Source organism: Phaenicophaeus curvirostris, chromosome 7 (genome assembly GCF_032191515.1).
Source record: "Phaenicophaeus curvirostris isolate KB17595 chromosome 7, BPBGC_Pcur_1.0, whole genome shotgun sequence".
NCBI lineage: Eukaryota > Metazoa > Chordata > Aves > Cuculiformes > Cuculidae > Phaenicophaeus > Phaenicophaeus curvirostris.
Window position 1 is genome coordinate 14686795 of NC_091398.1, and position 26271 is coordinate 14713065.

The following is a 26271-nucleotide window of genomic DNA, read 5'->3' on the forward strand; positions in this document are numbered from 1 at the left end:
TGGGTGGTCAGGGAAACTAAATTGAGTTTTCAAAAAATCACTAATGCTTTTCTGTACCTTCCTCATTGCTCCCCGAAATATCTTTAGCTGGGTTCCAATTTTTGTATCCTGCCTGGAGATGAAATGAAGGGCTCTTGAACATAATTTAGTAATAATACACTGGGCACGACATGAGTTTTAAGGCTTTCTGCTTCAATTCTTTTGGCAGCTCTTTCATGCCATGGACAGATTTCTACAGGAAAAGCAGTAACCCAAGTTTACTTCAATTGCACGCATGCTTGGAATACAGTCTGGCTGATAAGAAGAAATTTGCAGCATTTCCTATGAAGATATTCATGTCAGAGATCGCCACAGAACTCCAGAAATTCAGGTCACAGGGAGTTTACTATTCTGAAAGGGATAAAACACTAGGATTCAAAAAAAAAAAAAAAAAAAGCATCTTACAAATTTAAGCAGAAGGTTGTGACCACTAGTGAAAACCTACAAAATATCTGTGAATAGAATAATTATTACTGGTTTCCAAGGCGAAAACTAACACCTTTGACTGGAGAGTAGCAACTAACTTGGGTTAGCAGAAACCTTGATTGAAACCATTATGTTTCACTCACTCTCTGTGGTTGATCATGCCTAGGGAGACTTCCTTCATTATATAAAGCGTGGAGGAGATAAATGGAACAAAAATCTCTAGGATAGTTAGGTCAGATGACATACACCACAGTGACACGTTTTGCTGTATGAAGCCAGAAACTTCCAGTCCTCAGACGTGATAGATTCGTCAAGTTTACTTTTCAGGGAGAAAAGAAAGGCGCTGTTATAGTCCTGGCTAACCTTTGTAGAAACCCTTAATTCACAGAACAAGCGTGGAATCTTGTCTGGGAAAAGCCGATCTCCTGCTTCATGCCTTGAAGCTACTACATGCCTTAAGTACCCTGACAAGATTTTGAATCGGACAATAAGGATGAAACAGAGGAAGAGTGTCAGTTGGGGCACAGGGAGGGAAAGGAGGGGATGAGAACTGCAGATGGGAACATCTGTACGTTTCACTTTTACAGTCCAAATAAGTCTAAAACCCAAAGCAACTATGCTGTTCTGATGTAATTAAGTGCTTCACTGATGTGAAAAACCTTTCTTTATGAGACACAGCAGAGTACAGAAGAAGGTTGCCTCTGAATGGCCACTCCAAAAAAAACACCCTAATCAAAGACATTTGTCAGCCTTATCAAATACAGATGCACAAAGTTAGGGGTTGGAGAGCATCTCTGTTAGCAACAAAAATTGGCTGTGTGTCTTGAGTGGATTCAAGTACCTTATAACAGAATTCAACTCTTCATCACACAAAATCTTAAATAGATCTGGAGGTTTTCAAAGTCCAAACACACAGAATAATGTTGAACATGCGTCTGTCTTCAGTGCAGTTTTTACTCAAGCTCAAGTATTTAATAAACTAATCCAGACTAGTACTCCGTGGTACATGAGAAATAAGTATGAAAGTATTGACCTCAGTGGTGGAGGGGGAAATGCAAAAGTTGAAGAGGATCCAGCTGCATTTTACCTGAAAAGAACGGCCCAGCTTCCACAGCTGACTGTTAAGATCTTAAGAACAATTTTGTAGAGCTACAAGCATGTTCCAAAAACTTAGAAGGCGCTGCATTTATGTCCATACTAACAAAAATGACCTTTTTCTTTGGAAAAGAAAACTATAAACACAATTTTCCAAAACCTACCATGGACAAGACTTCATTCTTTGTTATCTGTGAAGAATTAAATATGGTTACCCAGAACACAAAACATAACTCAAAAGTAACAGGCTCTGTGATAAATTAAGATGTTCCTTTCATAGATTATGGTGCATTCCTGTCACATTAAGGCACTTTGAGCTACCAAGCCAACCTAGAGACTGATTGGACTATTTTTTCAATAACTGACGTGATTTTATGCCAACATTTATATTCCAAACAGCTATTCTTAAATCTCATTGAGGATATTTTTCTGAATGTTAAAATGAAATAAAATCCGATTTATGATTAAGCTTTACTGAGTAAGATAAACTTTGCAGCAATGCTACAAAGCAAGAGGAACAGGAATATTATGTGCAACTGACTTGTGTATTTGGAAAAAAGGAAAAATCACACCACTATAAATGGTAAAAAGTAAACGGATTTTTAAAAGACTTAGGTTTTGAGTGTTAGTCTAAGGTATTTTCAGAAACCCAGATGATTCTTCTTTCTATTTTTTAAACATTAATGACACAGAGAGATGCAATGACCATGATATCTTTTATGAACTCTAAAATCCGACCAACTACTCAAGCCTCATTTCTTAAAAGGGGAACAAGAATCTTTCCTGCGTAAAATAAGCTGTGACTGAACATACAACCAGGAACCTACGTGTTTTAGCTTGGTTGCAGGTCTCATCTTCTCACAGCTTAAGGTCTCTTAATCCACTGACCAATAAAATCTTGCTGTAAGATTTTCATCTGTATCGGCACTGGTGAGACCGCTCCTCAAATACTGTGTTCAGTTCTGGGCCCCTCACCATAAGAAGGATGTTGAGGCTCTGGAGAGAGTCCAGAGAAGAGCAACAAAGCTGGTGAAGGGGCTGGAGAACAGGCCTTATGAGGAGCGGCTGAGAGAGCTGGGGTTGTTTAGCCTGGAGAAGAGGAGGCTGAGGGGTGACCTCATTGCTCTCTACAACTACTTGAAAGGAGGTTGTAGAGAGGAGGGTGCTGGCCTCTTCTCCCAAGTGACAGGGGACAGGACAAGAGGGAATGGCCTCAAGCTCCACCAGGGGAGGTTCAGGCTAGACGTTAGGAAAAAATTCTTTACAGAAAGGGTCATTGGGCACTGGAACAGGCTGCCCAGGGAGGTGGTTGAGTCACCTTCCCTGGAGGTGTTTAAGGCACGGGTGGACGAGGTGCTGAGGGATATGGTTTAGTGTTTGATAGGAATGGTTGGACTCGATGATCCGGTGGGTCTCTTCCAACCTGGTTATTCTGTGATTCTGTGATTCTGTGATCAGTCTGCTTTTGTAAAGCAACTGCAGAGGAAAACAACACGGCTGCCTCTTCCTCTCCCCACTATTTAGTAAAAAAGTTTTTTTTCTGCAGAAAGTTAACAAAAATCCAAACAAACCCGAACCCCTCAAACAATAAAGTGTCGTTCCCCTCCCCCATAACACTAGACAGCTAGACTCATTCAGTGATCAGCAACAGAAGTCTTTCCTGACCCCCTCTGAACTGCACTACAGCATCTCCCTTGCTACCTTAGAAAGGTTTGCCTTTTACCTTGGCCAGAGACAGGAAGCTCCCATCTGCCCTGGCCTTTACATGGGGAAGATGCCGGTCCCACATTCAAGCACGGACAAACATGACTGGCCAAGACACCCTCAAGGTCAGTGAGGTGGCATTAGCAGGGTCCATCCTCAAATGGTAACATCGCTATCCCTGGGGGAAGATTTCCTTGCTCAGGAAACAGCCACTTGGTAACATAACAGCCTGAATATCCAAAAAATCCACCAAATGCCTCTACCTCCCAGCATTATTTTATTAGTATATAATCCATCTTAAGTGTTTACTCAGACGTTGCAATAAATAACCATTGCTTATAAAATAGTATACTGGTATTTTTTATTATAATTATTACAACACTCCCCCCAAGATAGATTAGCTAAATCTCAGATGTGATTGACAACCAAAACATAATGTAAACCTTATCAGGAGACTTTCTTGCTTCTCAGCCCACTTCCTAATATCCACTAAGAAGTTCAGCTGCCTGACCTATGCTGCCCAAGTTCCCTAAACTAATACTTGAGAGAGGCAAATAAACAACATAAAACAGTAAAGCTAAAGAGATTACCAATTTCTCTCTTATTTCCTGCTGATCATTGCCAGACTGTTTCTCCCCCAAAGTGCAGGCTTCATTATTAAAGATGGACAGAATACAAGTATATTCAGCGGAGGCCGGCTGTTCAGGAAATAGCTATAATTTGGTAAATAGCATAATAAACACTTGAGCATCCTTGATGCAATGGGTAATGAGCCAGTGCAGTCATAAGTATGTACATAACAATGTTAAGATTATACTGTATTTCACATTATATATCTACACACACACTCATGTAGAGATGTCCATATAATATTTCAACTATTATATTCGTTTCCTGACAAATCTATCCCTTTTCCCTCTGTACTTGACTAGTCACTTATAAAAGAAAGCAACATTTTACTTTGATTCTCTGCTCTTTCTCTTCCATTTTACTTCTACTATACCTACATAAACCAACAGAAGCTTTTGTTCATCATGGCAACTGAATGCATTACACTCTGAAGCACCAGAGATCCTGGAACTAAATGCAATCTCACAGCAAGTCATCAGCACGTCCATAGTTCATGCAGTGGAAGCCGATTTAAATCCCCAGTCTGTTCTCCTTGCCACCATGGAGAATAATGACAAACCATAGCATATCCCATTCATCTAACAGCTGAGAGGGTAATGAATTACAGACATAATTCAGTCACTCATTATTAAAAGATCACAACATTAAAAATGAAGGTTTTTTTTTTAAAGGCAAATGATCACGTTTTCATATAACGTGAATAAAACAGTATACAGTATTATTGATTCCCAGCTATATTGTAAGGGCCATCTTTCAATAAAGCCCTCAAATCGAATTAGGGTTAAAGTTTGCACTTCTCTAGTCTGAAACTCAATCCGAGTTCATACTGTTTTACTCCAAATGCTGAAAATATCTGTATTATTTAACAGAAGTCTCAAGAATTTCTTGGTATTTTTCCCTGAGAGCATTATTTATTCTTAGTGAAATTGCAAATGCTTACAGCCAATTTTGCTCAATACCATTCTTAGCCAGGATTTAAACAAAAACACAAACAAAGGAAACCCAGGAACATCCCTGCCCCAAACCAGTCCACATAGCATGGTGCAAACTGAAAAAAACCAACTGGAATAAAGTTTCTACGTTACATGCTGGGCTTTAAAGTCCATGCAGCCTACAATTCCAAGTGAAATAGCAGTGGCTTCATTTCAGAATAAAGCTTAAGTTTTTGTACTAAAAAAAAATTTCTTTATTGAACAAGTATCAACCCAGTTCTTTCATCCAAGGGATCTGCCTTCCCCTGACTTTCCAGGTTAATTCAGTGGGAGATTAAATACATACATAACTGAAACCCCTCTGTACGTACTACGGGTAAATGCATGTTTCCACAGGAGACTACTCAATCATTAGATCCAGGACTCAGCATCATCTAATATAAAGAGACTTCTTAATACAGAACATCTGCAACCTTTCTATTGGCTCCATCTAAATGTCTACCTGGGGTCAATTAGAAAATACCTCAAAAGTTTGATTCATAACCTTTTCACTTTCCCAGATAAATTTCTGCTATTTGCAGGGCAGGAATTTGGGGGTAGGGAGAGGCAGGAGGAGAGGGGAAGGTCTGTAAGAAAAATTAGGTTGTCAGAGAACGTCAATAGTCACAGCAAATCTTCTGTAAATGGCTTTTCAGAGTCTGTTTCACTTTATGTATAGCTGAACAATAACAAGCATAATGCCAACTTTCATTTTGGAAACAAGCCGAGAAGGGCATCTCTATTTGGGAAACAAATCGCAACTGGTTAAGACAAAGGAAAGAACAGCACCAGGACTTCAATGGGGCAAACTGTGGAGAAAGTACATTCTTGGTTGGCATGGCCCAGGGAAATCTGGAAAGCTACTGCTCTAGGGCACAAAAGACGGAAATTAAAAGTGATTATTTTATCTCTAACTGTATTTCTTTTGGGCATTCATTCACATTTTATGGTAGACTTCTTTGTAGTGACTGGGAAGGGCTACTGGAGGGTGGCTGTACTCTTGCAGCCTCTTACCCAGCAGGATGGGACACTGTAGCCACTCTGAACACAGGATGGGGGTAAAGGCAGTTCGGAGAGGAGACCACTACTGGGGAAGCTCTTAAATTAGCATTCTCCTCCTCTTTAAAGAAAGAGGACACACAGCATCAGCTCCACTTTTAACACAATAAAAGGCACAAAGATGGACAATGATTTTCCTTGATTTTGGCAATTTAGTATTCCCTGTCCACTCCTGGAGACTTGCCATTACTCTTTATTCCTCATTTTCATTCCATAACCTTTCAGCAGAATCTGCTGAGTAGCTTTCTTATGAGTCCATCTATTAGCCCATGATATTGGGTCTTCCTTTAAGCAGGCTTCTTGCTTTCCTTGGAACACTTTTGGTGCCACACCAAACCCTACGAGATCCTCATGGGCTGCAGCAGGGACCGGACTGGCTGTCACCATCTGTTCCTCATAGCTGTGAGTCAGTGTCTTATCAGAAGTTTATTATTACTACTATATACATTTTTGGATCAGGAGTTGATTTCACTTAAAAGTTCTTTCTAGCTCTGCTCCATAGCCTAGTAATGTCACAGGCCAGATTTTCAGAATTAATAGCAGCAATGACTATACAAAAGGGGTCACATTTTTTCAGTCACACCATGCACACATTTTTATGACGTTAAACCTTGGGTTCAGTAATCACTATGGCCCTTTTCCTAAAGTGCTATAAAAGATTATTTTTCTTTTCTAGGATGGTAGATTTTACCAAGCAAGCCAACAGGAGAGGTTTGGAAAGCAATTTTTCTGTTTTTCAGTAATGTCACAAACTGATTTTTTAAATTGTCAAGTTTCCTTGTATTTTCATAATAAGCTATTAGGGATTTTAAACAAAGCAACTCTTCAGATTAAGACCCATCCTGGTCTCCTCCATAAAAGGTTCTAAAAACGAAAGTGAGAATAAAAATTAAGTATTTTTAAACCACCCAACTTTCTTCTTTTCCAGAATTATCCCATGAGGGAACTGTTCTGGAACTGTTGCTTCAACACAGACAAGATATTTTATGAAAAATCTAAAAATTCTCAGTGACAAAAAAACCTGTTTCCTCCTTTACCCAGCACTGAGTGCTACATGGCAAAAATAGTACTTCACACATCTGCTTCCCCTGGGAATTCAGCCATATATTATTGAGGAAATAAAATTAGTTTTTCTCACTTTCTACTCCCTTTAGCCCTAAACAACCAGCAAAGCTAATAGACAAAAACTTGAATTTTATTCCTTTTCATGAATTACAACAGTAAATTCCATCTACAATTATTCCTGTAAAACACAAGTCTCAAAAGAATAGGATTGTAAAGATGCGGTTTAAAGGAGAATTTGGTCTCTGAAATCTCTGTATTCCAGTGAGAATAAATAAGCAGCAGAAATATCTTTACATTTAGACTGTAGTTTTCAGGATTATTAGTTAAAAGTTATTTCTGAAGAAAAAAATCTGATACTGAGTTACTGAAAGAAATACAGAACCTCAAGACACCATTTTTAGTTCACTGTTCAGGGAAGAAGTGGACCTTACGAGCTCTGCTTCAAGCTAGGGTCTCCCCAACAAGTCTGAAAAAAACATTTATCACTCTGAGATCTACACAGAACTGGGACTAGAGTTAATTCTCCTACACCCTTATAACCCAAGGGAAATAAGCTTTATTCATGACTTTACAGGGGCTCACTTATGTTGCACAGCTGTACATACCTGGAACACTCTGTGGGGATCTCACCCAGGACAAGACATCCAGGAGGTTCAGCAAGCTTTGACTCTGGCCTTAAAAAATTTGCCACAAAGCCACTATGCATTTGTATTTCTGTGGCTTAAGACCAATCCATATCTCTTTGAAACATCTGCTATTTTTTAGTTCAGAACGACTGACAGGCTCCAGGATGCTCTCTGCTATTTTGAAATAACTGTTGGTTATTCAGGTTCCCCAAACCCTTCCTTCTGATCTCTCTGCTCTGCCTCAGTTAGCATTTCTATTTCATTTTCTGCAATCAGGTCTGATCGTTTGTGCAGCTGATCCCTATTCCTTCCACTTTCACAATGAAACGATAAACATTTTTATCCTCAATCTCATCACTGGTCATGTAAATTTAGTTGGAGCTTCTGGAAAATTTTGTTGTCATTTCACCGCACAAATGTTAGCTGTGCTTCAAAAGAAATAGGTTATAAAACCTAACCTCCTTGTTATGGTACTCACTCAACTTGCTTTGTCTGGCATTTCAGAACCACTACAGTGTACCGACTTTATTAAAGTTTTGGTTTTTTTTCAAAAGACCAACACAATTATTACAATTCCAGCTTCCAAAATTGACAGACACTGAACCAAAACTGCTGTATTAAAGGTCTGTAACGATCTTTCTCCGCTCAACCAAATGGATTGTCATCTGTGTTGATTCAATGCAACTTGTCTGGGCCATTCAATACAATTGATCACAAGATGCTTTTATAGAGCATTTGGTTATCCTTCAAATTTGGTGCCCAGGGGTCCTGGAAAATGCCCACAGTTTGAGCTGTTCTTCAGTGAATAGCTCTCTATAGTTGACAGTAAAATTAGTAAAATTGTTTTGGATTTTTTTTTTTTTCTTTTCATGCTTCTAAAATTCCCTGTACGCAGCCAGATACATTCCGTTTAAGCCTCACTGTCTCATTCTTGATAGCAACATTGACTTCGTGATTTTAATTAAATCTCATGGCTTCAATTATCTGTATGCAGACACTATATCAATTTAAGTTGCTTTCTAGGTTGGTTTTTTCCTCCTTCTTGATGTTTTATTTCTGCCTCCCTCTCTTGTGTTTGGTCAGCCTTTGAAACTGGGTCCTTGAGAAGGCTACCAACTATATTTTGGGTGTATATTTTTTTAATTATTGCTTTTTAAAGCCCATTTAAAGTCTATATTTACAAACAGAGTGAAAACTTCATACTGCAGTGCTTCATATACAATCTTCTCCTTTTAGCTCCTAAGTTAGCATGACATTTTAAGTCACCAATTTAATTTTGTATTTTTCCTCCTCCTCTGATCACTGCTATATATAAAAATTCCTCCGATTTATATGACAGATTTCCCTTTCAAACTTTATATTTTTCAGGCTTGTTTTAGGTCTGTATCTGCTTTGCATGGCGGAAGTTAAACAGAAACCTAGATGTTCAATGTAATTTTCCATCTAGCCTTGTGGAAACTTAAGGATGGAACTGGTCTAAACAGTGTAGGACAACATGAAACATTAGCTCCCCAAGACAAGGATTTCTCTCGCAGAAGATAGCCATCCCAGTTTCAATCTGTCTGGCATTTTCTAAAGATGAAACATAAGATTCCTTACAAAGAAATCCGCTCAAGTTAATGAGAGCCCAAAGTCATCAAGCCGTATCTACCTGGAACAGCTACACTAGAACTTTCTATTGAACTTTAATGATTGTGCGAAGACATTACAATATTAACGCACTAAATACAGCATCAAAGCCAACACAAACAAATGCTATCACAAGCAAGCAGCCTCACGAGAGTGACTTAACCTTTGACCAGTAAATTTGATCTATTATGGGCAGTTTGTGTCCCAAGGTACTCAGTGAATGGCTGATGTACACAAAATAAACAAAGACTGAGAAAGACAATAAACTGACAGCCAAGATCAGCAAACGTTCTTGGTATCCCATGAAGCCATTAATACAATACTCTCTTAAACATGCTTTTTTCCAGACATGGGCTGTTTCAGCATGTTTGAGTGCTCTGTGTCCTTGAGAAGATCAGCGAAATACATTGTGATGTGAGGAGACTATTCTGCTGCAAAGAGAGATCCTTTTAGGTTATGTAGCCCTTAAGCACCTCCTTGTTCCCCTCCCCTAGAATAGTTATAGCACTTAAACGTGTAAATTCACCATCTCCTCTCCTAACATTTTGCTGTTCTCACTACAGAGACAGAAATAGCCTCTCAAAGAAAGAGACCTAGCCTTTACTTGATATTCTGGAAATTAATTATACAATACTTTAAAAGATTTATGTGCTAATCCACGAATTTCATAAAAGTACAGGTAACAGCTTAAAGCAGCAAATGGCAGAGAAATCCAAGCTTCCACGTGTTACGTGTGAATGATACACACATACAATCTAAACACATAATAAATACACCTCTCAGAAGAGTTACCTATGTACTTTGATTTTAGCTCCACTGTAGCCTTTTTAGTATAGTGCGAATGCATTGTATTAATAAAGATCTAGAGCAAAGACAGAAGTATATATAATACAGCTGCAGATTTTTGCTTTGCTTTGCTGGATTGAGGCCTCATGAAGTTATTAAGCTGCTGAGGTAAACCTTACCTATTTAGTTATTCTGAACCTCAAGCCTCACCTCTTTTTATCTCCTCTGGATCATTGGTTACTTCTCTTTTGTTTCTCCCCCTCCCCCTTTTTTTTTAATCTTCCCTAGTGAAAGATCATCTTGTCTGTTCCCCACTTGCAATTGCATACAAGTGTGTGGAGAGCAGATTATGCTATAATGTAAGTTTTCTGCAGCAGGTCTGTCTAGGGCCAGCAGTGATCTTTCTTCCCACTATGACAGGAACATTGTCTTTCAATTTCCTTAAACTCTAGCCTAAAACCAAAAAGGATTAAACTCATTCTCTCCAATCTGAATGCCCCCATAAGATGGAGGAAGCCAGTGTTTAAGGCAGAATAAATGTTATGAACGCACTGCTATCAGAGTATTTTTGTTATTACACTTTAAATTGCCTAAAACTTGCTGTGCTTCTAATCAGACCACTAGAGCACACATTTCATATGAGTGTGCCTTCCTTTCTCCCCAGAAAACGTGTAAGTCTTTGTAAAGCACTTAAATATCTCTACAACACAGATTTTTAATAGTAATTTCCATGCAGGAGATGCAATAAACCCAAATTTGCTTTACGGCAGCACTGGGGACTAAGTTATCCACTCAGAATTAGCAAGCTCGCATACCAAATCAGTTTTCACCACTCACTGGGTGCAACTACTTCACAGGCAAATCAACAAAGTGTGCACTTTACAGAGAACCAGCACCATGGGATTTAAAGGTCTTACTGTGGTCACGCAGAACATTGTCAGCATTCATACTACAGATACATAAATACAACTTCTACTTTGTAATTACTGAAATGAGCAAAGTTCTCACATGTAGGAGCAAAGCAGCTAACGCTACTGCTACAGGCAGAGGGAATTCAAAGCAGATTTATACCTAGAAAGTTCTCTACGTGTCTTCCCAATCCATTTCAGCCCAGAGCTCTTGGAGCTTTGCCTGAGCCTACCTACAGCATCCTTCATTGCTGCAGATGACTGACGGTTGGGAAGCGACAAATGACAACCAAACTAAAATAGCCTAATTAAGAATTCATTAAGAAAAAGATGGGGCAGAGGTCTTCAGAGTTGAAGATGTACATTAACCTATTGCAGCACTTATATCCATAATAATCTGCCTTTTTAAATGAAAGAAATATCTGATGATTTCTTTTTGAGTAATTGAGATTAAGTCATTCAGTCTCCAGTGTATACATACATTTTCAAGTCATAATAAAAATGATCTGTAGCTGTATAGTGGAATTTTCTTTTCAAGAGCCGTACATTTTTGGTTTTGTGAGATCTTCACATTTTGACAAAGTTTTCATATTAAGAATTGTATTTTAGAGTGCAGACCACATCAAAACAAACAAGACAAAAATCAGTAATTTAAAACCAGGTATTGCTAAGAAGACTAAATGAGTGAAAGTGAGCTTCTTTGACTGTCCTTCTTCACTATCTAATAGAGAGGCTGAACAATGCAAGAGCATGTGAATGGAAACAAGTACTTGCAAATGCAGAAGAGGATATGGAAAGCACATTTGGAGGGGGGGAGGAAGGAGAGCTAACTTCTTTGAATTGTTTATTTCCTCAATCTAATTTTAATTAAAAACAGAACATTAGGATGTCTGTTAAACTAAGCTACTGTAATAAAGATTTCCACATTAGAGGATAAAAAGCTAAACAAAAAGACGACAAAGGTAGAACGAACAGTGCCTGACTCATTAGGGTTCTTCAGCCAGAAAGAAAATAGCACACAACAGTGGTGGCCTTCTGTCACCAGAAAATAGCTTTATAATTCTATTTACACATTATTACCCACCAACTTGATAATCCAGGGTTAGTGTCAAGCCAGGTATTCACTATTTTCAAATAAGAGACAATGAATGGCAGAGGCATACAGTTCATTACTTCAAACCTAATACTGATGTTAAATGCTGAAGAACTATAGCAGATATTTAGTGGCCTGTGTACCTTGTACCACATGGACACAGACAATTTTGAGTCAACGTGTGAGTCAACGTGTTAGACTTTAATTGTTTTGTTGTTTCTTTTTTAAATTACTAAAGTAGCGGTGACATATCTCAGAGTTTATATAACATGAACACAGAGGTGATAGTTTTTTTTCATGTCAGCATTTTGCTAACATTATATATTTGCCCAGCTTCATTTTTACTCATTCTTTACTGTTCTCCTCAACAATAAAAAAAAAAAAGGACAAAACTGGGAAGCTGCAAGAAGAGAAAGCGAAAATGGAGAAGGTATCTTCACTGACACCCCTCAGAATTATTCGAAGACTACTAAAGAGTAAGACCAAATTCTCTCAAATGCCCCAGGTCCAAGCTGTGGCCCTAGAGAGGTCATTTCCACTGAATGAGGGAAGCAATCAGGGGAAGGTTCTTCAGATTTAAATATTTCTGTGAGGGGAACACTCAATAGTATAACTAACTCCTATGGTAAATGTCATGTAGCATCACTGAGAAACTGGAGCTGTTGTTCCTCATGACAAGGTGCAGACTAGGAGCACCACAAACACAGGAGAGTCCAAACTAACAGACTCTGCTAGAATTATTAGTTAAGGCTCTGCACAAGCTGGGTGACATCTAGGAAAAGAGAGAGCTGGGGTTGCAGATCAGGGTAGAGAGAGGAAGAGGAAGTAACAGGGCAGAAACCTGATGACAAACAAGCATCATCACAGGCGGGAGGGCTGGAAGTAATAAGAAGATGGAGTTAACTCTTGAAGTCAACAGCTGAATGAGCAGGATCGATCCCACATCTCTGCATTCACATCCTAACAGATCCCATGAAAATGAGAAGAGGTGGAAGTGGAAGGGGACACAGCCAAACGTGGTGCAGAGCAGGAAGCTGTAAAGAGCTTTTCTTACTTACTACAGGTGGACAGAGATAGAAGGCAGGAGCTGGGGTTGAAAGGATATTAAGCCTTATTTGATCAGTCATTTAGTCCTGTCAGTGTTATACATGTTATGGAAGTTTTAAAGCAGAGGCAAATCTCAGGGAAGTTGAAGGGCTATATAAAATACTTTCCACCCAGACACGCTGTAATATGTTGCAGTAGAATGTGCTGCTGAGACACGCTGGCTGGTAAGTGTTCACAGTTGCTCAAAGCAACATGTTACCACTCTGGTCTGTTAACGCAGAACTAACCGGGAAGAAGACAAAGTTGGTGCTGTGTTGACAAAGGCAGGTGGGACCCAACAACGTGATCCACAAGACAGATCGACACGATCTGGAAGGAGTCCAAGCAGAAAGGGAAGAAACTTCTTTTGTGTGGTCCAGTCTTGTGTGTTGCGTAAGAAGAGAGCAAGTTTTAGACACTGCTCCACTGAGTGGGTTTAAGGTTCACTAAAAGATAAGATCTCATGTAGGGGCTTTTGCAAAAGGGGGAAGATGCTGCTGGCTTCCATGATGACCAAGTAAGAAAATAAAGAACAACTTGCAGAGGAAAAATATGAGTATACCCATGTTAAATTTGAAATGACAAATCAATTTTTTCTAGCAAGAAGGCATAAAATCAGGCTAAAAGATAGAAAGTCAACTATAATTCTGAAGCATTGTCTTCCAACCTCCATTTCTGGAGGTAAGAGTAACTGTAGGTAGGAGGTAGTACAGGGTGAAGGAGGAAATTCTAGCTTGGCACCACAGGCACTATCAGTAGGAAGAAGGAGTAAGGGCAAGTAACCCAGTGTTCTGTCACACGGCTCTTAATAACAGTGCAAGAGCAGAAGGTCGAACTTGCAAGCAAACTGGGCTAGGCTTGCTTCATAGAGAAAACAGATCAAAATTCGCTAAAAATTGATGGGAAGGCAAGAAATAATGGACAATGTTACAAAAAGAATGGAGTTACAATGCGGAAATAAGAGAACAGGCAACAGGAGATTAACAAATAAGAAAAATTAGAATCAATGGAAAAAAAGTAAAATGAAAGATAGTAAGAAGTGCTCAGAGAGAGAAGGAAGAAACCCAGGGATTAGAGGAAAATTACTTTAAGAAAAATAACACAGAAGTTTACTACTATTTGATTTTCATATTCTTAGAAAAAAATCCTATTTGCATGCTATACTTTATAGGAGCTGCCAGACTAGTTTTTAAACACATTTATTTTTAACAGATTTAGCTGAATAATGAACATATGAAACAGGGAAATGCTGTTATTTTTATTTTTTAATAGCAGAGAGGATAACCTTTGTATAAGGATAACTATGGCTCAGAGCAGCCAAGCTGACCAGCGTCACACAAGAAATCAGGCATGGAGCAGGCACGTGAAACAAAGCCTCTCACAGACTATTTCCTATCTCCTAAACCATCTCTTGTCCATTTTCTTTCAAAAAATCCTGTGTGGAAAAGAAGAGGGAAGAAAGACACTGGGTGGTCTGAAGGAGTCATCTTTTTCTGAAGAGAGTGTATTTCATATGGTCTGAAATTGTGACTAACGCAAAAGGAGCTTAGTTCCTTTCATATGTCAGCAAAACAAAAGGTCAGCCTATTGAAATATTGGTCAGGTCTGACTTTCTTCTATTAATAACAAATAGAGACACATTTTTTAAAATAATAGTTAAATAAATGGCTACATGTCTGCAATCATTTCAACTTAAAATGTCAACTGGATTTGAGATGCCATGTGCATTTAATCAATGACTCTGCATTATAATATAAATATTACTTTAGTTTGACTGCTTTGTCTGGCATAAATCATAATTCAGTGAGTACATTTCATTTTCTCTACAGATGGCTGTTAATGACAATACCTATTAAACTGGCACCTGCCAGCACTTTGTAGTTAAGGAACCTGTCAGGAGCCCCCTTCTGTATAATTTCTGTGTTAATTGTTGTCTCTCCCCTCTGCACCCCCCATTTACTAAGTTCATGTTACAAGAATCACTGAAACAGAAAATCAGCAAAACCACTGGGGTTTTTTTTGTCTCAAGGTAGAACTGGTGCCCTGCACTGTATTCCTGAGCAAAATATATATTTAGTAGCTAAAATGCAGCTCAGGAAGCCTTAATTCAAATTCTTGTGGGCATGACTTTAAACCCTCAAGGATCTTTGACCATAATGCATCTGTACTACATAAAGAACTGTATCATAACTCATATGGAAAATTTGGAATTCAAGATTTATCCTCAGATAAGTGATGGATTTTAGAACATGTAAAAGCCAACTATAGTGGATGAAGGATAAACACAGAGCCACAGTGTTCAGTATTCATCAAGAATGCACTTTGCTTTCTAGGACTATTTTTGCAGAAGGCATTTCTTATGATAGAGGAGACAGACACTTACAAGAAAGACCTGGAGTTTACTTGTATTTAAGCAGGTGTGGCATGCACAAAGGTCAATACTGAACGGGACTGTCCACTTTTCAGTGTTCACGTCACAGAATTTAGCGAATAAATGAATCCTTACAGACAAAGCATGCTGCATTTTTTTTTCTTTTTCTTTTTTTTTTTTTCTGCTTTGTAATGGCTTGAATAATGAAAATTTGACTGGAAGTGAACATGCAACTGTTTCACATAAAAGCATGCTCCTTGCAAACAGTTTGCGATTTCTGCTCCTTTTAAATAGTCACAGGGAACTTTCTGCTCTGATCTGTTAAGTAAATATAAATCTTGTTATCCAAGTTCAGTAATGAGAGTGAGGGGTCTATTCTTCTTCACTGCACTTGCATACATCTAACATTAATGAGATTTATGCATGCATATTAAGAGGAGAACAGATGCTTAATTAAACAAATAAGCCTTCAGTAGGCAGTCCACATGATCATTTTTAGTACAAAACCCTCTCATTTTCCGTTTTAGTCTGACTATGAATTCAGCCAAAGCAGAATCAATACAGTGGAAGAAAAGAAAAAGAGATACATGTAAACTGAAGTGTTTGTCATTTTTTAGTTTAAAATAATTGACAAACTCAAGATACATTAAATTGATTAGGTTGTCTCCTCTTCTCATGTTCTTGTGCTCTTTAAAGAAACAGGAATTTTATTTACTAATTTATCTTTTTAAAAAGTGGGAATTTTATTAGGGAAAAGGAAATCAAGACCTCTAAAGAGTTCATCTGTCTCATTAACTGATGCCATCTATCAAATACACAGTCATTATCCATCTCAGGTAATTCTGATATTGAGGACAAAAAAATTTCTAAAATAACTTTATTTTGTTTTTTAGTTTATCCACGTCCATACTGATTTCCAGCATCATATGTACATATATATAAATATATCAAAAAGTTCTATATGTTGTCGCTCTCCAGCAAATAACATTTTTATTATTTGCTCTTTCTTCATTATATTGCTAAATTTCCTTCTACAATGCTCAACTTTTCAGTACAGCACAGAGCAGAAAAAAATCTCTCCACAAGCTATCATAACGCTGAACTTAATGGAAGTCAGTATCTGTATATTATGCTATCTACTCTGCAATACCATTACAGGCTCAACAGTGCTAGTTGTAAAAAGTATCATTCTGAGCACAAGGCCTATAATAGTAATAATGAAAAAAGGGTCATTTCTGTCTTCCAACTAGAATGAAAAATTAAAATCACTAAGGCACTTAGCTCAAAGGAAAATTGGCAAATTAAGGGGACAAAAAATAAAATATTCATGGCTCATATTGTGAAATGGAAGGTAAATAATTTAAGATGAACTGTTATGTAGGAAAGTGCACTGTTTCAGAAAAGGAAAAAGCAAATGGAACAAATACACACATATATATTCCTGTTTCCTGGGCTTGCAGTTACACGTATACATGCACAAATCTGCAAGTCATGGTCGATGTACAATATTTTTAAGGGATAGATCTTTTCTAATTCTGAAAATATTTGCTAGTGAATTAGTTAAGCTGACAAGAGTTACCTTACATGTAGAAGGCTGCGTATTTTTTTTTCCCCAGAATCTAGCCTAGAAATAAAGACTGAATGAGAGGGTGTCCTCTCACTGCACTCCATTTCAGCAAAACTCTTTACTCTGAGTCACCAATTACATACTCGCTGTTAGATTTTTATACCACAAAAAAATTATGACTTCAGCCTACTGGTCTCTGCCTGGGGAGCTAACTATTAAAATGCCATTGGTGTGGCTGCAGTCCATTAGCTAACTTACCTTCACACCCATAAAGCTGAAAGGGCTGCTCAGAGTTTTTACAATCACTATCTGGAAAAGGTAGTGAACGAGCCTTGGACTTATTTTTATTATACACCAGGACTGTAACAAGTGCTATGGGATTAGGATACAGAGCAGCACCATGCAGTAGAGGTCACATTTCCCTGGTGATTTAAAGGTTCAGCCTTTTTCCAGCTTAATTTAGAAACCAACATAAAGCCTACCTTTGTTAGAAAAGAATATTTCAATAGTATTTCAAAGCATGACAATTAAATAACTACAGATCAGAAATCTAAAAACTAGAGTTCATCACCTAGGAAAATGAAGAATATACATTTTTTTAAATTAACCTCTTGGTTAGATCAGCATTGCATTCCCAGTGCGAACTGATAATACATTTTGCATTAGTGCTCAGCATCGGAGATTTATAATGCCCTGCATCAAGGAGTTAATTAACTCTTCCAGACAGCCTACACGGCTACCTCACAAGTCTCTTCACAGTTCTAAACCGATGACACTATATACTACTTTTATTCAAAGGCACAAATATGCCGTTTCACTACAGTACTGCTCATGAAAATACAGAACACCTTCAAAAAGAAGTACAGGGAAGCTCATTTAAGGTCCACTAGTCTCCCCCTGAAACAACCAGCCAGCTCAATGTAGGGCAAGGATGAACCACAAATTTAATGTGGCATTGCATAATCTTTCTGCTGTTATGTATCTGCATAGAAGTGAGTATTATTTCTGTTCCAAAAGAGTTTCAGCATAGATGCTAGGCATTGGCTTTTTTTCCTGAAACTGCAGTAGACATTCAGTCACAACTCTAATAATCAAAGTATTTAATGTAGTAGTTTTTCTGATATACAATATCAATTTACTTTGCCGTCTGTTGTCTAACAGTGGGTTATTTAGTGAGCTATGATGGTGCGATGTGCCAGAAAAAAATCAAAAAGTAAAATATAATGCTCGCTTAGCTGATGTTACACACAAGCAGTTAACAGAGTCAACTTCTGTTGTCCTTTCAACAGCACACATGCACATCCAGTAATCAGAACAAACCAAACAAGAAAACACAATACTGTGCACTCTGCACCAGAGTAAATAGCAGTTTGGATTACAGAGACTTAACTAATCAGTATATAACCAGTGTTATCTGCATTTCAAATCTCCAGTACATTAACCTACTTTGCTCCAATTGTCACATTCACTAAAATGCTCCAGCCAAGAGTTCCAGTTAATACTGGGTAAAAAAGGAGTTTTTAAAAAAACAAGGATCACGAAAAGCAATGATTACAAACGCATGATTTTCTTGATGGTCTCCCTGAATCACAGTCACCTAAATAAAGCTTCAATCCAGGAAAAGCATAGCAGGAAAGCAATCATTCTTTTTTTTTGTGTGTGTGTAAAAAAAGACCAGGAACTACAAGTAAATAGCAGCTGAGCAACAGATGAGGCACTAAGTGAAATCTGTTAGCAACTGCTAACAGCTTTGCTATTTTCTGTTGTTAAATTAAAAAAAAAAAACAAAGTAAAAAACCCGATGCAGTAGCAATTCCAATATGTTCAAAAATCTCAGATGCAAAAGACTAAAGCTCGGTGCTTCTTGTGCTACAGATAAACACTTGGGTTTGGTTTGAATATCTTGAAATTCTTTTATTGATAAGGCAGAGGCAAGCCAATTCACATGGACATACTATCAAGATAAAACCTATCAATATATATATATGTGTGACCCAGCAAGTGCAGCACATACCCCCCACCATAGGCAAATGCAGTTTTTCCAGGAACTGTTCTAGCCTCAAATTCTGCTTTCCTTTATCCTTAACATCTGATCGGCTGTTGTTTGCCAGGAAGTGTATATGTCTTCATTAGGACTGAGGTTTCTGGCAAGATCTCAGAAATATTTTCATTGTCCTGGTGCGGGAGCTTTCATCACAGATGATCATCTCCTGCACATCTCTACCCAATCTTGACTTGGGTTCAGTGAGCCTGTTTTCCTCTCTGGATGCATATATACAGCATGGCAGAACCATGCAGGCGCAGCTGAAATAAGTCTGAACAAAGCAGCCCACAAACCACAATCAGTACAAAAGTAACAGCGTAGGGTCCCAGCTCACCCTACCATCAATTAGTTACACTGCTGCAGTCACTGGATTAGTTTAAAAAAATCCACGGCATTGCCCAGTCCCAGGCAGCTATATCCTCTTCCCACTCCTGCCAGCTGCTTTCTTAACATTTTTTCTCTTGGATCTCTCTCTCCTGTTAGTCTAGCAGGGGGTCTCTTCCTTGTTCCCCATTTTGCTGGTCTCCCACATGGGGGATCACAGTACAACCATCACTATATCTACAAAATGCACAGTACAGATTTCCTTCTCCATCCAACTTTCTGCTCCCTTATGGTGCTTACAATTCTCATGCCTCCTGCGGCAGGTTCCCCTTCCAATTTAAACTCAGCATGCCAAAAACTGAGCCCAAATCCTTCTCCCTGCTTCTTTCTCTTAAGCTATCAAGAATTAGCAGTCACCTTGCCTGCTGCAGAAGCTCACAACTTTTGTCGTCTTCAGCTTCTCTCTTTCCTTCCACAGATGTTCTACCAATAAAACATGCCAGTTTCATCTCCACAATGTCATAAAAAATCTGGCTGTTTCTTTCCATCCATGCTGCTAAAATACTTGATCACTCAATCCTCCTCGCTGCAGTCTCCTCCTCCTGAGCCCTCCTGACATTCACTCCTCACTCTTCACATCACTGCAAAATTCCACTTTAAAAAATTATTATTTCCTATTATCATTTTCAATTAGTTTCCTATTATTTCTTTAAAAAACATTCAGATTAATTGTTTTGGGGTTTTTTTTTGTTTTGTTTTTCTCCTGTCATCCACAGCAGCTTCTCCCTGAAAAAAAAATACCAGCCTGGTTTTGCTCAGCAGGACCTATGGCCCCAGTTCTTTGGTAAAATCACACTGTTTGGTCTTGCTCAATCTTTACAGGTCATCACCCTTCCTCCACTTTTACCATGGCTGGGATTCCCTAGAACTCTCACCTTCTCGGAAAGGAGTTTCTTTTCAAGAACCATTTTAGAAATTTTAGGAATAAACACTCATTGGGACACAGAACGTCTAAAAACCTCCCAGCTGAACTATTAGCTCTCACACACAACTCCGTCTCTCTGTTCATTATAACCTGTTGCTTCCACCCTTGTAGCTTTGTAGAGATTTGTCAGTGGTGTAGGATAGAAATTCCAATTCTGTGCTGCCATACAGATAAATAAATATTATTAGCAATTACTGTCTGCTCAGAAGACTATCAATCTAAATAAAAAGCTACGTTATGAAAAGAACAGATGTATAAAGCTTGGTACAATCAAAATGTGAAATACATTCTGAAAAAGAGAATCACTAAGAATAGTAACTTATTGTTCCCAGCTTTACATATTGATCATTATCAGGTCTTTTTGTCAACTACAATTGCTTGTTTTGGATTCTGATGTCATCTCATACTCTTTCTGGCTCAGGCATCACAACCTGTAAGACTTTGCACTTCACACTTTCAATCTGCCAGTGATACATGAAACAGAATACTTATGCTTATGTCAGACCTTTGTGTCACTCTATATGAAAACAGAGGTAAAGCTTAAGATACACAAGAGAGTTGTTGAAGTCACCCTCCTAATTATTCAGTGTTTTGACTACTGTTCCATGTTAAGTCCTATTTCTTTAAACGGCATGAACACAAATGAACGTGCAAAGCCTCCTCAACATTCCTAAAGAGCCACATTTGAATGCAGACTGGTATACCCACTCACCTTCATCTTATGAACACTAACGTTGAAATCATGCAAATTTGGCACATAAGCATGCCTGTGTTTTTTTACAAGCATTCAAAAGTTACAATTCTGAGGATTCCTATAGATGATAGATAAAAGAAAATCAGATGGGAGAAAATCTAAAGCCTTCCATGTCAACATAACACAAGCCATTTGACTCCACAGGACATATCAACAAAAAGCTTCAATGCAAGTTCATGTATCACTGCCCTAATGAACATCACATAATTGAATGATCTTGCAGCAGAATTTCTTAGACTACTAGTTAAATGTATCTTTGCCCAAGCAATAATTGAGGCTTTTGTATGTATCTGGCTTGTCTACAATACAGCATGCTAAGAAACACCAATAGCCTCCTAAAGCTAACATTAAGTGTTCAGTGCCACGTAACCACATGACCATACAGTCTAATTTCCTTCAGATGATCATTAAGAATCATTCATACATCCTATATTAATTGAAAGATCTACTTACATGGAAACACTTCAACTGTCAACAGAGTAAATAGGCGCTAGAGGCAGGGGAGCTAGCAATCAGGGTGCCCACAGCACCAAAGGCTCCAGCAATAGCAAGGAAATGGCCCGAAGACCCTGGTGTAATCTCTGATGATTCCGAGGATGTAAAAACAACTAATAACCACAGAAGAAATCAAAACACTTGCATGCTGGGCAGGGAGGACAGCGAGCTTTTGACCATTGCAGGCAATAGCTTAAGCTGTGGAGCAAAGATTTTATCATAGCTAGTGGTTTTCAGCAACTGTAAATGTTACTAGACTGTTTACAGAAACGCGAGCAGTCTTGCTCTCCCCAAAGCTTGTAAGGGAAGCAGATAAGAAAGGGAATAGAAGGCAAAGGTCTGAGTGTGGGAGTGGGTCATATATTACTCAGAAATATTCCCCCAAAAGCCTCCCCCACCGACACTGGCTTGTTTTTCGCCTGAAACCTTGAATCTTTTCTGACATATGGGAATGAATTTCAAAGGCACAAAAAGACATTTTGCCTGCCAAATGTCTTCTGCCTCAGCTACAAGTTTTGTGTAAAAGTATAAACTGCTTTCTCTTTAAATAACATAAACATTATTTTGAGTCCAAGTGAAATAATTTTCCCAGTATTTTATGAAAGTATCAGTTTTTTTCCTAAGTTATAATGAGAATGGATAGCTATTTTGCTTTATAAAATGCTGTACCTCAACATGACACCAAAGCCTTTCTTCTTTTTCTTTTCTGGATCTTCATTTTCTTCTTTCCTTTTCTTCTCTTTGATTTTAGATTTGCCTTTCTCCTTTTTCTTGTCTTTTTCTCTGTTTTTTTTGTCTTTTTTTGTTTTAGTTTCTGCATCTTCTATTTCAGGGTTCCCTGGAGAAGACGACTCCACGTTCTGAGCTTCTTGACCAGAATGAGAGCTCTTATCGGAGCAACCATCTGCACAGAATGAAAAAGCAGCAGTGAGGATGGCTAGCATGAACATCTATAAAGTGCTCAAATGACTTAAAAAACTTACTCATTTAATTGAGTAAGTTAAAAGGCAGACTAAACAGATCTAGTGAATTCAAGCAGATTTGTATTGCAAATGAAATACAGAGTTACTGTAGTGACCTGTTTTCTAGTTATTATTCCTGATACAATAATACTGACAAGATAAAATACTTTTCTATTTAAAATCTAGATTGTTAACCTCCATCAGCTTGAGAAAACTGACGTGCAGGGATGCAAACATTGAGAGCTTCTATCAACAAGAGATTCTGGTAACTGACATAACCAACCTATGTAACAAAATGATTTTATTCACTCCCTGGGATCCTTCTATTGTAAAGGCTGAACAAAAAACACATAAAGTGTTCTGTCTGGCTGCAGAAGAGCTGTGTTGTTTCTATTTCAGGGGCTCAGGTTCCAAGCACAGTTTTACGCTTCATGCTGAAGGAGACATATTTACAGACTGGGGTCTATAAGCCCGTAGTGACAGAATGAGCAGCAGGGTGCTATCAATACACTCTGCCTCGTCTATAACAGGAAACAAATTTCCTGGTTGGAGAAGAGGGAATTGTAGACAGCTCTGTAAAACAAGCAAGATAATTTTTAATGTAATCTGAAGAAGACAGCTGCTTCTTGAAGTTGAAAAATATAATTATTTAAGGATTGAGTTCTAAATCCTCCAACACACCCTTGCCCCAACGGAGATCAGCGAAAGACTTTACACTAAACCCAGTCAAGGTTGGAAGTCATACTGCAAAAACAGCTCTATTCAGTGGAAGACATGAGCAGCTTTTCAAATGTGATCGTCAATTGGACTAAATCACTCGCTTATGTGCTTTATTGAGTTGGCCCTCAGCAGTGTCGAGTGAAGGTGGCTCTTTCAATATCTGCCATTAACAACATACCCTCCTCTCCATCTTCAGGTCCATCGTAAGACTTGTCAATGGCAGCTCGGAAACTCTCATTACACCCCCGACCACGGACCACATGAGGCCGGGGTCTGTGAAAAGGGAGTTCATTCTTCCTAACTTCAGCCACAGCAGTCTGAAGACTCTCAAGAGAACTGGATTTCTTCAACCCCAGGGTAGGACCAAAATCTTTACCAGAAGAGTCTGGAAAACAAATAGTTAAGTTTTTATACCTAAAACCACACAAAGAAACGAAACTAGTCAGACAGATACATTTAATTGTGCACTTTATTACTTGGGGGCTTTGAAATAGTATCAATAGTATGTAATCAGTGTGATTTGTTTTAAAGATAACATCAAGTTAAATCTAGTTTGGTAGATACCCCTATTCAGACTTGGAGGGAATGGCATATAATTTACAGACCTGACAATAAAGATAGGCAATAGCTGGCTCGCTCTGTGTCTCTTTAAAGCCTGCACCAGTGATAAAGATGAGGTTGATTCTTCCCGTCTTTGAAAGCAATGTCCAACTACACACCGCTAACATTCTCAAGGAGAACATTGTCTTTAAACTCACAAAACCAAACACTGCTACACAACAAGACTTTTGTTTTTTAGAATGAGTCAGGTTCTATGAATGGTTGATAGTTTGAAACACATTTCTCCTGTGGGAAGATATTATTAGTTTCCTCACAGTTTTATCCAACCTTTTTCTTCAAGTTGGAACTGGTGCTATGGTATCATCACACACAGCAGGTTTTTCAAGAAACAAATATTTCCAGCAAAGTACAGCTTAACATAAACGATGTTGCTGCCTCTTCATTTGTTTATAGGAAGAAGAAAGCACTCTATACAAAACAGATCAAATACCTTCCCAACCCTCCCAAACCTTTCCTCTCTCTAAATGCCTGAATAATTGATCTTAGAAAGGCTCTTTTTTTTTTGTGGCTGGCAGCATTAGTGCTTATTAGTATAAATATAATGATAGTAGAATGGGTAAAGAAAAAGCTTCAATAAATACATACTAATCAACGAAGAAATTCACAGCTTAATTTCAAAGCTTTGTAGCAGCTACCTGCTTTTTACAAGTAAGAACACAAATGTGACATACAGACACTGAGGAAGTGACTTTGCGTTGCAATACGTGTTCTGCCTTCGAGAACGCAAATGTTTCAGTTTTCAACTTTTAAATTATACTAATGCGAGCAATAGAGCAATATAAAACCAGATGACCTTCACATAACGTTCATATATTGTTATGCCTGAAGAAATTCAAGAATCATAGAAAAGACAGATATGTTAGTATTATGTGCTGTGATTTTAGCAGTCCTAGATTGCAGGTATTTCTGAACTAAAACTGTGATCGGTGAAGTGCTGAAAGGAAAAAAGCTAAGAATTGGCACCAAATAGAGACTCACTGGTAGTGTATACATAAAGCAATTTACACTTCCATTACCTGCAGACTGATACGTAGCTGAAAGTAAGGTGGGGAGGATGGGATGTGTGCGTGGAGGCAAACAAGTTTAAGGGAAGCCTGGCTGCTTCTCACACAGTACAACCTTCTGTTCAGTATTTGCCATTCTGAACACTACCACTTATTGCCAAATTAGCAAGTGTTAAAATGAAGCTAGAGCAATAACTTGCATACAATCCAAAGGTGCTTAAAATCACTAAAAGCTTGTCTGTTACTAAGAGGCCCTGTGGTGCCTATCTAAGGTTGAGAATGAGCAGAACCAAGGGAAACGTAATCACTGTAAAAGGTGGCAAAGTGAAAGCCACTCTCATAAGCAGATAAAAATGTTCCTTGTTTTTCAGTCAGAAAACAACTTTGATGGGTTGCTTTTGCAGAAGATGGGGCTCAGCGGTGATTCTGGCAGAGCGCACTGGCTACTGCAGCCCAGGGAACGCAACGTGGAGCTCTCGGCCAGGTTGGACCACAGCCTAAGTTGAGGGCTGCCTGGGCCAGGGGCTTCAGCTACCACCTCTGTGGGCAGCAGGCACGCAGGGTGCTGACTGCAGAGCCTCCGTGGAGCAGTATCCACTGGCGGATGCTTTCAAGGCGGCTATCGCATCTCCAAAGTAGTGATGACCACAGCCCCACCTCCAGAAACGGACAGTGCAGTCACTGAAAAGGGCCAACACTCTGCAAGGGCGCAGGGATCAGCGGAGTCCATGGCACCGGGAAGTTTTGCAGCCAATGTTGATTTCCAGGCTGCTGCAGCTACCCAGCTACCTGAAATAGCTGTGTCAAAAGCCAGTGCAAAGGTGTTTATAGAGACGTCCCAGCGCAAGCTGTACTACATTAAATTCATGCCCTAAGGTGTACTAACTGGGTAAAAAAAGTCTCAGGTTAAATGCCGGTTAGAGCCTGCCTTATGTAAAGCTACATCAATTACTCAGACTGGAAGATTACTCTTAATGTACGAAGGCCATTCCGAAGAAAATCCAAGGCAACACTTAAGGTTTGGAGTGACACCCAGACATTACCCATACCAGATGCAAGCTGCCCACTCAGCCTTGCTGCCATCTGCCCTGCACACACTGCAAGGCTGCTTTTAGGCACCTGGTCACACATTACCTACTTCAGTCAGGATCATAGAATCATAGAATAACCAGGTTGGAAGAGACCCACCGGATCATCGAGTCCAACCATTCCTATCAAACAATAAACCCCTTAGCATCTCGTCCACCTGTGCCTTAAACACCTCCAGGGAAGGTGAATCGACCACCTCCCTGGGCAGCCTCTGCCAG

General features: G+C 38.8%; 1 protein-coding gene across 2 annotated transcripts in view; it reads right to left on the reverse strand.

Annotated features, from left to right (window-relative positions):
- PARD3B (par-3 family cell polarity regulator beta) overlaps nt 1-26271 on the reverse strand; it is a 429894-nt gene that overhangs the window by 123051 nt on the left and 280572 nt on the right. For both annotated transcript variants that reach the window (XM_069860945.1, XM_069860946.1), the window contains 2 exons: nt 23518-23724; nt 22327-22561 (listed from right to left, as the gene is read on the reverse strand). In XM_069860945.1, coding sequence (XP_069717046.1) covers nt 22327-22561; nt 23518-23724 — 442 coding nt within the window. The remainder of the gene's footprint in view (nt 1-22326; nt 22562-23517; nt 23725-26271) is intronic.